At 42.4% G+C, this 15,226-nt stretch overlaps 1 protein-coding gene across 7 annotated transcripts in view; it reads left to right on the top strand.

The window, feature by feature from the left end:
- VPS13D (vacuolar protein sorting 13 homolog D) overlaps positions 1-15,226 on the top strand; it is a 113,854-nt gene that overhangs the window by 84,487 nt on the left and 14,141 nt on the right. For all 7 annotated transcript variants that reach the window (XR_009727842.1, XR_009727841.1, XM_061369490.1 and 4 more), the window contains one exon: positions 12,575-12,706. Coding sequence is in view for 5 of the 7 variants with exons in the window: in XM_061369490.1 (XP_061225474.1) it covers positions 12,575-12,706 (132 nt within the window). In the remaining 2 variants the exon portion in view is untranslated. The remainder of the gene's footprint in view (positions 1-12,574; positions 12,707-15,226) is intronic.

The raw sequence follows: 15,226 nt of genomic DNA, 5'->3' as shown, positions 1-15,226 counted from the left end.
GCAAACCCATACCCAGTTGTCTGCTCACTGTTTTCCCTCAGGTTTTTTTTCCTGTATTTTGTTCTATTTTACTGCTTTGCAGGTATCTCCTTGTCATTTCATATTTGTGTGCTGCATTACTTTTCCCCAGATGAACCAGGTTGCAGTTTTGTAGGTTGAATCCTATTTCATTTCCTGCCGTATTTCTGACCTCTTCAGGTCCTTTAGTACTTCACTGTCCTCACTGGAGTTTTAAAAGCCGCTTCGTTTGTCCTCTCTAAATATGACCTTAAATGCTGTCTTTAGTGGAGCCCTGAAGTTAGGCAAGCCTGGGTTTGTGCCGAGACATTTTGCAGCACCTCAGCAGACACTTCCTCCTTGAAACTTTAATCACTATCTGTTACCAGTTTTACCTGCTCAGGAGTCTTCTATTCACTTTTAATTTATCACTGATAACTTTCTGTAGCTCTGTTCCTGAAATGCCCACTCTGGCTCACTGAGGAAGAGGGTGTAGATGTTCTTGGTTGTTTCTTAACCACAGCCCTGCACCTCTTCAGTATGGACAATTTAATCTCAAAACCTTAAGGGTTTTTTTTCTTTCTGAAAATGCACCTGTTTTAGTTTCTTAACTAGGAAGAGATAATAATCCACCACCCAGAACCTGAAATGATTTCTAGGTAATAGAAATTAGATAGTTTGTACAGAGTCTTGGGTGACATGGTCTAGGGTGAGGTGTCCCTTGCCCATGGCAGAGAGGTTGGAGCTAGGTGATCTTAATGTCCTTTCCAACCCAAACCATTCTATGATTATATAAATGGAGTTACCCTAAGAATTAACAGAAATGCTTCTCTGTTCCTTTTGCCTCTTCATTGGTTCCTCACTGCCATTTGACACATCTGCCTTGTAGCTGTGCCTGTGGTTTTCTTACAGCTTTCTGTAAGAATGATTTTTTTCTTGCGTTTCCCCAGGGTTATTTCCAAAGCAATGGCTCAGGATAGAGAAGTGTGGTCTTCCCTAGACTATGCAGCAGTTGTCTTATGTACTGTACATCAGGGAACTAATAGGGCTTTTTGTCAGGGAAGTCTCAGGTAATTATTATATGTGACTTGGAGTGGAATCCTGGCAGGATTGCTTTGCATTCTCACTCCACCAGTCTACAGCCCCTCAGAATTCTGTGGAAAGAATCCAAGCAGTTGAGGCATGTGGTTGCTTTTCTGGAGTGCCTAAAATCTTAAGAATTGAGGACAGAGTGTGCTGCCATCCTACACTTGATTGCACTTCTCAGTCTCTACATACTCATACAGTACAGTAGAATTTGCTATGCATGACTGGAGAAAATGACTCTGTTGCATGTAGTTTTCATTACTAGCAAAGAAAGATAAACCTTTAAAACATTAATTTTGCTTAATAATATTTTATTGCAGAGTCTGTAATTCTAGAACCATACGTGTTAAAGTGTCACTATTTCAGAGTTGGTTCACTGCAGGAGAGCACTGTTAGCTGCTCAGCACCCCCAGGAGTCCAGATGATGTGGCGATCGAAAGCTCTGTGCCAACAGAGCCCATTCCCTTTCCTTTTGGTACCTGTCACAAAACCAAACTGTAATGCTTTTTGTGCAAGACTACAAATACCTTACTTTAGGCCTGAGTAATGTTTCCAGAAGCTCCTTCCTAGGTGTCTGCATTAACAGATACCATTGACATTTGGAGTGTTTGTGAAATAAGTTGTCGTTACAGTTGGGTGTCATTGTCCCCTTATTTTAACTTGACTCAACTGAACTATTTGGAAGGAGTGGAATTAAAAGCCCACAGTTTGGACCTACAGCATACTTCATTAATGTTGTAGTGCTGTGGTTACTTTCACGTCTGCTGTATATAAATGTTGTAAGTAAAAGGAGGTTTTAGGAAAAAAATATCAATTACTGGCCAGTGTTAGGCCATGTTTAATTGTACAGGTCTTGTGTTTTACATCTGTTAAGTAGATGTATTTACATACTTACAAATCTATTAAGTAGTATCTTACAAGCTACACTTGGAGTAGCAGGGGCTGAGAAAGGAAACCTGGAAGCAAAACACTTTAGCTGTTTGTAGAAAGACACTTTTTGAAGCCCAAGGGTTGCAGTTGCTGAGGTTCATAAGTGCTCCCTTCACACTGTACTTCTGGGGAATAGTGCACCCTGCATATTAGCAAAGAAGCTCTGGATGGTTTAAATTCCAGGAGGGAGTGCTAAACATTTAGTTAAAGCTTGTGCAGTTCCTTTGGTTTAAAGCCTTTTTGCTTTGCCATGTCAGAATGTATTCCTACTGCTACAACTGAACAAAAGCCTAGTTTAAGAAAACTGCTGAGTTCACCACTGGTAACGTGTGTAACATTAAAAAGGGAGGCTTTATGAGGGACCAAACTGTCATTCTAAATGACAGCATCTGTTTTGTAAGAAGGATTTTCCACTCAAACATAGTGTTTAACTTGACATTGAGGGCAGAAAGATACCCCGGATGCATTCAGGCTGTTGGTTAAGGACAGAAAGGGACAGAGGCACTGGAATGGAACGTTGTGAGGGAAAGGGTGAAAACTCAAGTGAATAATTGTGAGTAGTCAGATTAGGATAAAACGTGAAATTGCATTTTCCTTTAGATGTCCACTCAGATCCACAAATAATCACAAAGAGATAAATAAGTACAGAGTTCTCACTGTGATAGGCGCCACATAACCAACATATTTACTAGTGCCTTGGTAAATCACAACTAGAGGCAAGTATGTTCCTATCAGTGGGTGAACGAACTTGCCTGGTTTTGGTGTTAATTGGGACTGCTGCTGTGGCTGAGTTCAGAACAGGAGCCACAGAAGCTCCTGTTGCTGTAAATGGACAACGTGGGTACAGCACTTGCCTGCTGTCAAGGGCAGTATTTAGCCATTGACTCAAAGGAATGCATCCAGACAGGAAGAAGAATATATTTCCCTTGAAAATACTGCACATTTTGTCAGATTATTTTACATTTCAGCACAGGCTTTTGGTCACCAAGGCAAAAAAGTGAAAGGAACGCCTCTTTCTATGCTGTATGTTTCCTGGTTACTGGCATTCATGTGCTTTTTAGGTCCTTCTTACTTGGAAAGCCCTTTGCTAAATGGTGCTGCTGTTTTGCTGTATTCTATGGAGCAGTTTTCTTCGTTGAAATAATTGGAGAGCACTGCAGAATAAACAAGTCTGCAGTGGCGTCTCCTAGAGTGGAATTGGAGAGACTTGGAGAGAAAAAAATTGAGGCTTATGCATTAGCATCAGCAGAACAAACTGGAAAGTCACCCAAGACCTGGCAATAAAGTATCCACAATTTCCATTCACAAATCTACTTGCTTGGAATTAGGTGGGATAAGTTGAAAGCGTATGTGCACCAGAAATGAACAAAAGCTTTATTCAAAACAGACGTGGCTGCTGGAATGTACCAGGACAAATCACCAGACTGCACTGAACTAGTTGGACTTGATCCCCAGACCTGAAAAAAGCTTAATGCACATTCTGTGGGTTTTTATAGTATTTTTTGGTTCTCTTACTAGTATTTTCAGTTCATAAAAATAGCAGAAAAGATGAAACTGGTGTAGTGGAACAGGAACCAGCATTTGTCTATTCGGTTCTTTCCAAAGCAGCCATGGCAGGAGCTGCTGGCCAGGGCACTGACCACATCTGTTTCTGCCACAAGGGTGATGGGGCTGGGTAGCCTTTTGGGCACTAGTTTTATTAGTCCTAGTGGTGATGAAGGTGAGCACAGATGACATCTGTACTGAGGAACGAGGACACAGGACCCTGTGTTATGCATATACCCAGAAAGAGTCCTTGGGAGGGTCTGTGTATGTGTTTGTTTCTCCTGCTTGTATCAGGAACACCATCTTTCAAGTTGTCTTTCCATTTGCTTTAAGTCTACATTATTTTACCTGAGATCATGTTAAAAGTTTCTTTACATCCTTAATTTTCTGACCTGTGTCAAGGAGTGGCCTTGAATTACCACAGTGATAAAGCTGCGAGTAGATGGTGTTCCAGCATGCTTGCAAGCAGGCTTTTTCCATCCTGAGACCAAATATAAAGATGTAGGAAATATTTGTTATATACAAAATGAAAATCTGTGCTACATATTGTATTTCTACTAGGTTTGTGTCTTACTAGAGTTACTTGCCACGTCCTCCTCCCAGGAATAAATACCCAGGCATCAGGTTCTTTGAGGTTACTCCATGTGTTTAAAATGGTAGAAATACTAAACCATGTGGTTGGTCAGGTACTGTTTGTCTACTGACAGGTTTTATTTTCAAATTAGAAGGTAAGGCACTGCTTATTGCTTTAAAGCAAATACCACTTCTAAGCGGTATTTGAAAGGCACATTAGTTGAGGTTCATATTTATGTAGTAATTACAGGCTTATGTGAAGCGAGGGACCTTGTGGTGAAGTATGTACTGAGGTGCTGCTGGGCTCTCTACCTGCTTCTAGACAGACCTTCCCTTTGTCATTGCAGTGAGGTTTTCTGCTCAGTCCTAGTCCACTGTCTGTAGATGGGAGCCCAGGGCCTGCTGGGATGGGGTTTTACACTTGTGCTGTCCTTTTGCCCTTCCACTGAACTCTTTTCATTTCAGTCATGAGCAAACAGTCAGTGCCTGAACTAACAACCCTGCAATCCTCCAAAGCACGCCTCGCTTACAGTACCAAACAAAGGGAGGCCCGCGTGGGCCGGCCCAAGCCAAGGAATGCAGCTTCGAGGTTCTGCTCCATAAATTTAACCAGCACGACAAAAAGGAGATAATATGAGCCTTCGTGATGATCTGAAAGGGGGAGGTTTGTGTCCCATTGATTGCGGTCTGGCCTATTGCCAGGCCCCAAGCCTGACCGACAGTTGAACCATATCGTTAAGGCATGTAATACAGCTCAAGTCTTGTACAGCAGCCAATGAGTACATATCCAGAGGGCAAAAGTTTATAAAGAGTTGAGGCTGTCCTGTTTAACCCTCTCACACTGCATGTAATATATACGGCTGCCATTCAGAAACAGTCACATTGCTATAAAAATGTAAACCTTCAACTTTCTTTACTTGGGAAGAAAAAAAAAATCCATGTGTGTGTGATTTGGAGCGTGCAGCAGATTTATAAAGTGATCTGAGAAAACAGAGTTTTATTTAAAAAAGAAAAAATCAATCCAACCCACTTTTTTTTCCAGTACTACTTCACCCATAGTTACTTCTTAGTTCAGAGACGTCTTCTGGGTTGTTCTACAAACTCTTTCATACAGATGGAGCTATTTATTGCCTTGATGTCACCTTATTTAGCATGTGGCTGGTATTTATATAGATAATTTTTTCACCTAATGTTGCTGTTAACATGTGGAATGCTCTGTATCAGTTCTGTAAGTACAGACAGTTGATTTGAATTTTCTTGCAACTGCTAACTTTAAAAATCAAAACAACTCTGGGTAGCTTGGTGTTAGGTAAAGCTTGTGCTGGAGGACTCTGCTGTGCTGGCTGCAGCCTGGTTGTACTAACTGAGAAATATATAAAAGAGTCTGAAGAGAAAACACCTGGAGTTGCCACAGTTCCTTTCACACAGCAGCTTTGCGCACACCTAGCAGCTGATGTCCTGGTTTGATCGTTTGCATTCTTCCCCAAAGTGGGGAAAGCACAATGCTTTCCCAGGAAGGTAGAGTACAGTAAGGAAACATTCCTGTTACACTCCAAGTGAAGTGGCTGTGTTTGCATTTACGTCACATGGGCATTAGCACTGATGGGTTTTGAGGGGACCATTATAAAGGGGACCATTATAAACATCAGTACACAAGTTAGATCAACGCTCCATCTATCCCACTGCCCTGCCTGCCAGCAGACTGTACTCAAGAGTTTTAAATCCTCCTTGCCCTGTGCCCTGAAGCACCATAATAATGCCATGGCCCTGGGCACTTTAATCTTCACCAAGGCATGTTGAGCTCCTGGTTTTCAGATGCGTGTTCCCAAGAAATCCCTGGTAGGAACCATACCTTTTAAACTGAATCAGGAGGTGAATGGGAGCTTTTTGCAACACGTTTTGAGACAGGAAACTTGAAGGTGACAACTCTTGTCATCACTGTGATGAGTCTGCAAAGACAGGCAAAGTCTGGGAAAGAGGGATAACAGAGATTACAGTGTTACGTTTTGTGAACTCAAGTTTGATGGTATCAAAGTGCTTGAAAAGGTGTTTGTTTGCTGCACAGCCACATTAGCCAGAAGGGGAGGAAGTGCCAAAGGATGCACTGGGTGGCTGGTGGAAGTGCCATGCAGTTGGCTGGGATGTGGGCACACACAGCTTACATACATCCTGGATTTGTAACACAGACACAGTGAGAATGTGCTGTTTGGGTAAGTGCAGCTGCTGCACTGCTGGTTTTAAAGAAGTTATGCTTGAGGTCGCAGTTAAGTTCCTCTCACTTCCTTTTGAACTTGAAGCCCAAAGAGGTTGTACACAGTCATACACCCAAGGAAGAGTTTTCAGTATAGTTTTGACCTTGTATACAAAGGAGAAGGGGACGGGGAAGAAGAGCTGCACCCCTGTGTTGGCAGGAATGGCTTGCATGATAAACAGCTGCTTCCTCAGCATGCTGCAGTTGTCCTGAAGGTATATTGGGTCAAATAAAGGTCTTGAGCATCTGAGCTGGTAGATCCCTCAGAAGAGGAGGGATTTGACTGTAAGTGGGAGGTTTTAACCCTAGGCACCATTTATTTGCATGTTTCTGCCTGAAACTAGCATTTTGGGAACACATTTAACAAGCACAATATATTCCATGCATTTGCTGGAATAAACGCATAGAAGCTTCCTCAGATATGTGGTCAGCAGGGAGCTGTCTGGCTTATGATTTTACACATTCTTGCATCTAACTGAGACATTCTAATGCCAAATCCAACACTTAAGCTGCCTGCGCTGCATGTGTGTTTTTAACACACCTCAAAAGCATCTGTGTCCAAGACAGTGACTGAATTCCGCCAGAGCTCTGGGTTCAGGAGCCAGGTCTTCCAGAGATTATCTGCCTGGTGGGAACTACTCCCCCAAAGTCCAGTGCTGGGCAGGAGGCAACTGCACTTAACCCTTTGCAATGCATAACCACCCTCTGCCAGAAGAGCCACATGAAACCTACATGGTCATGGGGATTTTTGAGGTTAGGCCCAAGTCATTCAGTGCTCTCAGATGCAGACAGCTAGCACATAAACCCCAATGCTGCCTGTCCCCTTATGCTCAGTAAATTCGGGGGATGTTCCCTCTTACTGCAAAGGTTATTTCTGTTATTTGAAACAAAATCATGGAAATAGTGGGGTTTTAGTAAAGGGGTGATATGAAATCTAGACCAAATTAGAAGTGGCATATGTTTGTTTTCATTTATTTTCCATAAGCCCCTGTGGTGTGACCGCATCAGGTGTTTTTTGCTGTGATGACTGAACTCTCAGGTTCATTTTTAAGGTATACATTGTTTAGCATTTAATTGATTGTGGCACTTCTGAGTATGCTTTACACTGAGCCCTCCCATTACGTGTCTGTGAGACAAGTACTGTCTTCATTCTGTGCTCTGTGGACATGACGTGCATGGGATGGTGGTACTTAAAGCTGCAGTTGCATTCCAGTTCTGAACCCCAGCAACTGCAGTATGTATTTTAGTTGTTGCATATCTTGTGATAGAAGATGTAAGGCCATTCCTCCTTGAACTTACTAAGTCAAGTCCCTTCTTAAGGTCTGAACTGCAGTAAAGCCTTCGGCAAAGCACTCCCTGTATTTATGAAGCAGGTTTTTTCCAGAGCCAAGTAAGTAACAGGTTTGATATTACATCTTGAAAATACTAGCAGCCATGGAATTGTTTCATAGGCTTCTATTACCTGCCAGGTTTCCTTTGTTTGAACTAAGGTTAGCTTATGATAATTTCAAGGGATAGAAATTGTTCCGAGGCTGACAGTCTGTACACCAGGTTACAGCCCAGAACAGCCTTTCATCAATAAATTTTATACAAACCTGAAAAAAACAGTTTGCAATGGAAACCCTGACAGAACCTGAGCTGTTCCAGAACCACTAAGTTACTGCTTTGAATGGGCTGGGGTGATGAGGTGGCTAAACTGGAACACCTTTATGAATGTGATGAGTCAATGACAGTTGTTGGAAGCTGTGGCAGCAAGAACTAGGTCTCACTGGAAGCCTTCATTGCCAGAGAGAGTGGGCCAGACCCCTGTGGCCACGGGGCTCTTTGGAGGGCCCATGTGGCTGATCTGCCCACTGGTGTCTGCAGCTGGAATGGACTCGAGGCTTGGTGCCAGACATGCAGTACAGGTACAGCAGATGAAGCCTCTTCAGTTAAATACTAGTGTCAGGCACCAGAACTGCATCTCCAGACACTGACAGCTGTTTGTGGAGGATCTGGGGTGGCCTTGCACTCTGCTGATCATGGATCGAGGTCTGTACACATGCTCAAGTTGGGCTCCTTGGTCAGGTCCGTAGTTGCCAGTGCTGCTCTCTTACCAAGGACAGATGGGAAATCCCACAGATACATGTTTTAAATGGACAGTTGTAGTGATACTGTGTTGGACATCAGAATTATCTTGTCTGCTTTTTTTTCTCAGGAGATGTTGCTAAATTTCCTAAAGTTATTCTGGGTGTGATACTGGGGAAATGAAAGATAGACATCTGAGTATCATTTTATAAGTGCAGTGTTTTGTTTCACAGACTGTCATCTTTGATAATACAAAGTTTGATAGCTTCTAATTTATTTTTTTTAATGGCTTTGTCAAAAGTACACTTTGAGAAAATTGTTTAGGTCCAAAACGCCTAAAAGATGAGTAACAGTTACTTTTCTCAAAGCCACTGTGTATTTATGCATCTCAGCAAGAATCACATCTATAAACCTGGCAGTGTAAACCTGACAGGGTGACAATAGTGAAGGAACAAGAATAAGCAATTCTGTAAAACAGGTGATGTCTCGTGTAGTTTTTTGGTCACAGTTGGTAAATAATTATCACTGGTAATGCCTGAACAACTTCCTCACCTCAGTAAGGTTGTGATCTGTTTGATTACAAAACAGCAGAATCACAGGTGTTGTGTGAGGTGTTAGGCAGAAGGCAGCCAGTGAACACCGTGAGCTGCTGTTGGTGTGACTGGAGTTTTCTGCAGTGATTCTCTAGCGTTCAGCTTGGTCTGAACAGTGAAGAACTGAGTGTGTGCCTCAATGTTCTGACACCAGTTCCAATCTCTTTGTGTCTTCATTCAGCAGTGCTCTACCCTGCTGTGACTAGTAGACGTGAGGGCATTTCTGTCTTGTGTTGCCTTTGTGTGCTTATTAAAAAAGAATCAGCAAATCTGGTGAGTGCATGTTTAATGTAACACAGATGTGGGCACACCACCGTCTGCTTTACAAATCTGCAGCTTTTTTATTTCATCAGTGTTGCTTATTATTTACAGAACGTAACTTGAGACAGCAGAACAAAGTTTTAGATTAAAAAAATAAGTTGTGTGGAATGTTTTTAGCTGTCCAGACCAAACAAAGCACTTTGCCAAAGGGGGTGATGGACTAAATCAGTGGTTTATGCTCATGCTAGTGGCACCTGGTTGAAAGCAGCTGACCTTATCACTAAGGTGAGGATTATCTTTTATCGCCAGGGTGAATACTTAGGGACAGAGGAGCAGTGGGGACAGTAAGCACTATACTCTTTAAGTACTCCTTCCTTTTAGAAACAAAAACTAAGCCTAAACCCAACCACAACCAAACCCACAAGACAGAAACTGCCCAATCCGCTGTGGTGCTGTCTATTTGTAGGACTGCTACTTGCTCTCTGACCTGTTTCTGAGCCAGACATTACAAACCAGTGTTCGCCGATGTTCTGGTTTCTCCAGAATAGGTCTGACCAAAAGGCCCTGTTCTTTCCTCATTTTTACAGGAGTCTTTTCCTGCAGTGCTTCAGATACCTCTTCTCATAGGACTGCAGCACAGTTGAGCTTTTGTCTGGAAGATGGTTAATGTAAAACCCATTCTACAGCATTAGTGCTAACTCCTATACAGGCGGTTATCCAGCTTTCCTGAATGCATCATAGGAAAGTGTCCAATTAAAGAGTTATTGATTGGCCAGTAGTTAATTAACAACTACATTATCTGACCCACTGTGGAAAGGAAACTATTGAGAGAGAAACCTGATGGGTTAATGGTTGGACTCCATCTTAAAGGTCCTTTCCAACCTAAATGATTCTATTACACTTCAGATACTTGCTTTTGAAATTTGTCAGTAGAAGCTACAGGTGCTGTAGAGGTTTAACAGCCTGTGGGGGCTTCTTGGCTAAGTGAAACTTTGCCATTTTACTGCTTTTGGAAGTGAGGAAGTAAAACAAGCAGCAAGCAGTGAATTACACTGCTTGGAGCCCTTTAATTTCTTTGGACCTTTGCCTCAACATTCTGCATTTCATGAAGCAAGCACATACTTTTGTTTACTACTTTGTAAGAATCCAATAGGTAGAACAGGCGCTTATTCCCCTCTGGTGTAGGTTTGGAACAATACCACACAACTGTACCTGGCACAGCTGGATCCTGGTTATAGCTAAAAAAAATCTAAGGGGCAGGACAGGTGACTTGCTCCAAAGTTGTAGTACTTACTAATGAAGTGCTAACCCCTGCATACAGCTGGTACTCAGCAGAATAATCTGAAGTCATACCTGGGTTGTGGAAATCATCTAGTGTTTAGGTAACCCTGATTCAGAGAAAGGCTACAAATGGAAGAATACAAGTAATACTAAGTATCTTTATGCAGCAAATTGCAGTTTTCAGACTGATATTTTTTGGCTTGGACGCATAATGTTGTATGAACAATATGTTAATGAACATCCAGCGAAAAGCAAAGCGATGCAGTGGGACAGGTAGAGCAACGAGAACATCTGTCAGCAGAGGGAAAACTGAAAATTTGACTAACAACATATTGCTGGCACTATTAACAACAGCATTTGTTACGGTTTTTGAAGCCCCTGCTCTGTTCCACATTCTTTTAGTTGGAGAATTTCCACTTTTCAGTTCATCCTCCCTGCTGACAAACTGACTTTCTATCTTAGCATAACCATAGTTCCGCTGAAGTCAAGAGTGTTCTGTCTCTCCTGGCTTCTCTCAAAGAGTATCAGTGATAAGCGCTACTTCTGAGCTGCTGGGGTTCGCTATGCAGGTCAGGGATGCAATAACCTCGTTAACAAAATCAGAACTTAACCAGGTAGATGTAATGTATTAAAAAAAAAGAAATTGGCTGATGTTTTCCTCTGCTGTGCTGCACGGTCAGTATCTTCTATACTTTGTTTGCAAAATGCCTTGTTGGTACCAGCCAGAGCCAGGACAGCCAAAACACCAAGAGGCCCGTCTTGCAGGGGAAAAGCAGCAAATGTGATGCTAAGTCATAAATGACATACAGGAGATGGTGTTCAGTAATGTTTCCTGCAGCCAAGAAGGGAAGGGGCAAACCACCTCCACCCTCCCCCAAGTCTGTTGCCATTGAAAGGCGAAGGTGTCAAAGACTAGAAGGAAAACAAATTGTAAAAGGGTACCTGCGTTGCAAGTCTGGGACAGGGCAGCTGAAAGGGAAAGGTGACACAGAAACAAGGCTCTGGAGGAAACACCAGCAGAAAGCAAAGCTTAGAAGGCAGCTACTCTTACGTGCTAGTGCCAGGCAGCTTAGAAAGAAAAACGAGACCTAACATGGGATTTTTGTCCTGTCTTTTGATGGAAAAGGATAGGAGCAGTTCACTGCACAGGGTTTGTACAAAGATCCAGGATGGGAATTGGAGAGCACTAAGCACAACTGGTACATTTGGCTTGGAAAGTTCCTAACACCAGTAGCCTGACAGAGATACGAAAAAGCACGCAGCAGACCCGGGGTGATGCTGTTTGGAATGGACTGAGATTAAAGCAGGGCTCAGCAGCCTGGATACACAGGTCTTCAGGGTTAGGGTGTTCCAGAAGCTTAAAGGAATTCAGCGTGTTATTTTTTAACAAAATACTGCTAAGGGAGGAACCTAGCCTGCAGTTCTTCAGCACCAGGGCCAGTATCGACCTCTCATGTTTGTTAGGCCACACATGTGTCTCTTACTGTCATTTTTAGTAGATGCTCAAGAAAGGTAAGTTATCCTAAACCCTACTGCAGAGCCTCTAGTTAATGTGGATTTTTCTTTTGTCTTAGCTGCATGTTCCTATAACTCTTCAATGTTTTTAAATAAACATGAGCTTTATCTAGGTTGTTTTCTATAGAGCAGTGAGAATAAACAGATCAGTAAAACTGTGCTGATAAATCGATCCCAAATCTGGAGACAGTGTAATCATCTTAGGTTGCTCTTTCCTATTAATTTAGCACACTGCGCCTTAACTGTAGAAGAAAAACAGGAGACATTTATTTGAAAATGTAAAACCAGAGGAACGGACACCATGTCTTCCACATCAAGTATTACAGAATCTATTTGCCGTATTTGCAAAGACCTGGCATTTCTTTGTCACACTTCATAGTTCAAAGTAAATAAAACTGTGTGCTAACAGGTTTAAGTGGAAGCAAAAGTGCTGCTGTGGCACTAAGTCATTTTTCTGCATCTGTTTTGCATGCAGGACACGAGCAGAGAGAGTGAGAAAGCCCCGCTGCTGCAGGGGACCGCAAGGGCTCTTGCCCCGCTACTCACAGAGTCAAGCAGAAGGACAAGAACAGCTCTTCAAACTGACTGACAACATCCAAGATGAGTTGTAAGTTCTGACTGGCAAAGTTACTCTAAGTAGTTCTGTTTGCTGCCTTTGGGGTCTTTGGGAAAGAGGGACTAAAACTGTTTTACACACCCACATGCACATGCACATGCACGTTGTTTGCTTTCGGCTGATACCCATTAAGTGCACAGCAGGAGCACCTAAGCACCTCCAGCCTGTCCACTGGCTGTACACAGAAGACACTGCAGGGGCCATAGGACTCCTGCGGTTCACATAGAGGCTTCAGTTTGTTGATTCCTGCTCCTATTGAAGTCCCTGGTCCCCTTCTGTCATTACAAAACATGAAATCTCAGTAAGTTTCTAAGTAATCGTTAGTCCCTTAATAAGCATGATGCGTCTCCAACCCTCCACTGATAAAACAAGTGTGTGTTTCAAGCCTGTGCTCTTCTTCTCCTGTAACATTCATCCAGGCATTACCAGTATCTTTTCCCTTCTCTGTCCCTTACCTCCCATTCTACACAGCCCAAGGCCTAGGGGAGTGGCTAGTGATTCCTGACAGCAGAACATGGATCACCACTGACCAGCACAGTGCTCTCTAAGGTGGCTCTGATTTAGAGACACTAACTTGGACACCTGTGGTACATGTTATTCCTGAGCTGTTAACAGCCAATGACCAAAACAACCTGCAGCTCTATTTATTTGTTTTAGTATCTTAATTTCACCAGTGTCAGTGATCAGACTCTGACAGGCTCTTGCAAGCAGCTGAAGGTAGAATCCAATCTGCTACTTGCTTGCAGCCCTGTGATCTCACACCCTTGTTTATCCTGTTTTCATCTCATTTAAGTGTCTTTATGCATATACAATCTGGGCCTTAGGCAGGGAGAAGTGAAAGAGAGCCACTTGTGACCAAAAGCATCGCCAGCTTTTAGCAAGTGCACCCATAAGCAGATCAGTGGGCTTTTGTCATGGAGTCACACTGTTAATTCACTGTGACTTTCACCATTAGGAACATCATTCAACAAGAACACAGCATTTCTTGTCATGAAAATAAGTACAAAATTATGCCTCTTTTATCCTAGCATCATAATCAGAAACACATTTAAAGACATGATTATTTGCATATTTTCCTTCAGAGTTAAATCCATAAAAGGAGCTTTAATACCTTGCTCTACTGTTCTAACTAAATGTTTCCACATTTTTTTCCAGTTAGGCTGGCTGTTTCACTTCTGGAAAATAATGTGTAATTACTTCCTGATGTTGTTAAAAACCCCACAAATTCTCCAGAGATCTGGTTGCTTCTACTTTGTTCTACTGGATCATGTTTCATTTAAATTTTCGTTTTATTAATTTGAAATATTTTTAATAGTGTAGAAGTACGGGTTTAAAAAAAACCAACTAGTAGTATCTTGAAGTAGTATCTTAAAGGTTAAATACCAATTTTGAGAACTAGACACGGAGAAGAAAGAAACAGTTGGCAAGAGCAGATTGGTAATAATGCATGCCTCAAATCTGGGACAGAATGTAGAGCCTGAACACAGATAGGCTAATGTTTCTATGCTTTGCCATTAAATCAGTGACCTCTGTTTCCATTCCTCAAAATACATACATGACACCAGTAAAAATCTTGTATGGAAAATTAGATTTATAATCTGTTGTCCTTACAAAGAACATACAAACCCACAGCCCAATTACCCAGTCACTTCCACTGAGCATTACAGTAGCTTTGCAGGCTTCAGTTCTCCTCATGGATGTCCCTCCATCCATCAGGAGAACAGCTGTGCTGCTTTTGTGGATGGATAAAACCACTGCAAGCTTTTCAGCCTCCCTGTGACTGTAGCAAAAGACAGAGACACAGTGTTCAGGGTGTCTGGTCCTTTCTCTGCTGGAGAAGAAGCAGAGCAAGTCAGTGTGCCATGAAGTTGTCTCTGGTTCTACCTCTTGTAGAGGCCTGACCCAGGTCAGAGCTAGGACCTCTGTCGGATGCTGTACTTGTTTTTGTATGTCTGTCCTAAGGAACAAGCCTATTATTCTGCAGGCTGTAATGCTGCTCTTTTAAAAATCAGTTTTCTGTGATACTTCAAAAAAAATACCACTCTCCATCCTACTTATTTCCAAGACAAAAACCTTACCCCAAAGTGTCTGAACTCCTGATGGAAAACTGAGGGGTTTCAGCTAGTTTCAGTAACTGTGTTAACATCTTCCACCTGGGTTTTTTGAAGCTGAAATAAATGGGTTTGTCCATTTTACTTAAAAGAGCACAATTCAGTTTTCCTATTCCATGGTTTTATCCAAGGTTAGAGCTGGGCACAGTGTATTACAGGCCTTTTTTTTTTAATTAGAAAGGCTGTGCTCTTCTCAGTACTTCAGTGACAGTAAGTTGTTGACTTGTGTGTGTTTGCCTTTCCCAAGTTTGTGGAAGCAAGGGCACTTGTGAGCTGACAGGGCTAGCAGGCATAGGGCAGGAAAAAGACAAGGTCAGTGCACAATACAGTCTCTGAGAGAACGAGCAATAAAAAGGTACTGGAATTATTCTTTTACACCACAGAGAAACCATGATCTGAC

Source organism: Neopsephotus bourkii, unplaced genomic scaffold (assembly GCF_033783945.1).
Source record: "Neopsephotus bourkii isolate Nb327-2 ecotype Australia unplaced genomic scaffold, CSIRO-AGI_Nbou_v1 NB_1500, whole genome shotgun sequence".
Lineage (NCBI taxonomy): Eukaryota > Metazoa > Chordata > Aves > Psittaciformes > Psittacidae > Neopsephotus > Neopsephotus bourkii.
Note: the sequence above shows the minus strand (reverse complement) of the source record. Positions and strands in the feature narration are given on the sequence as shown.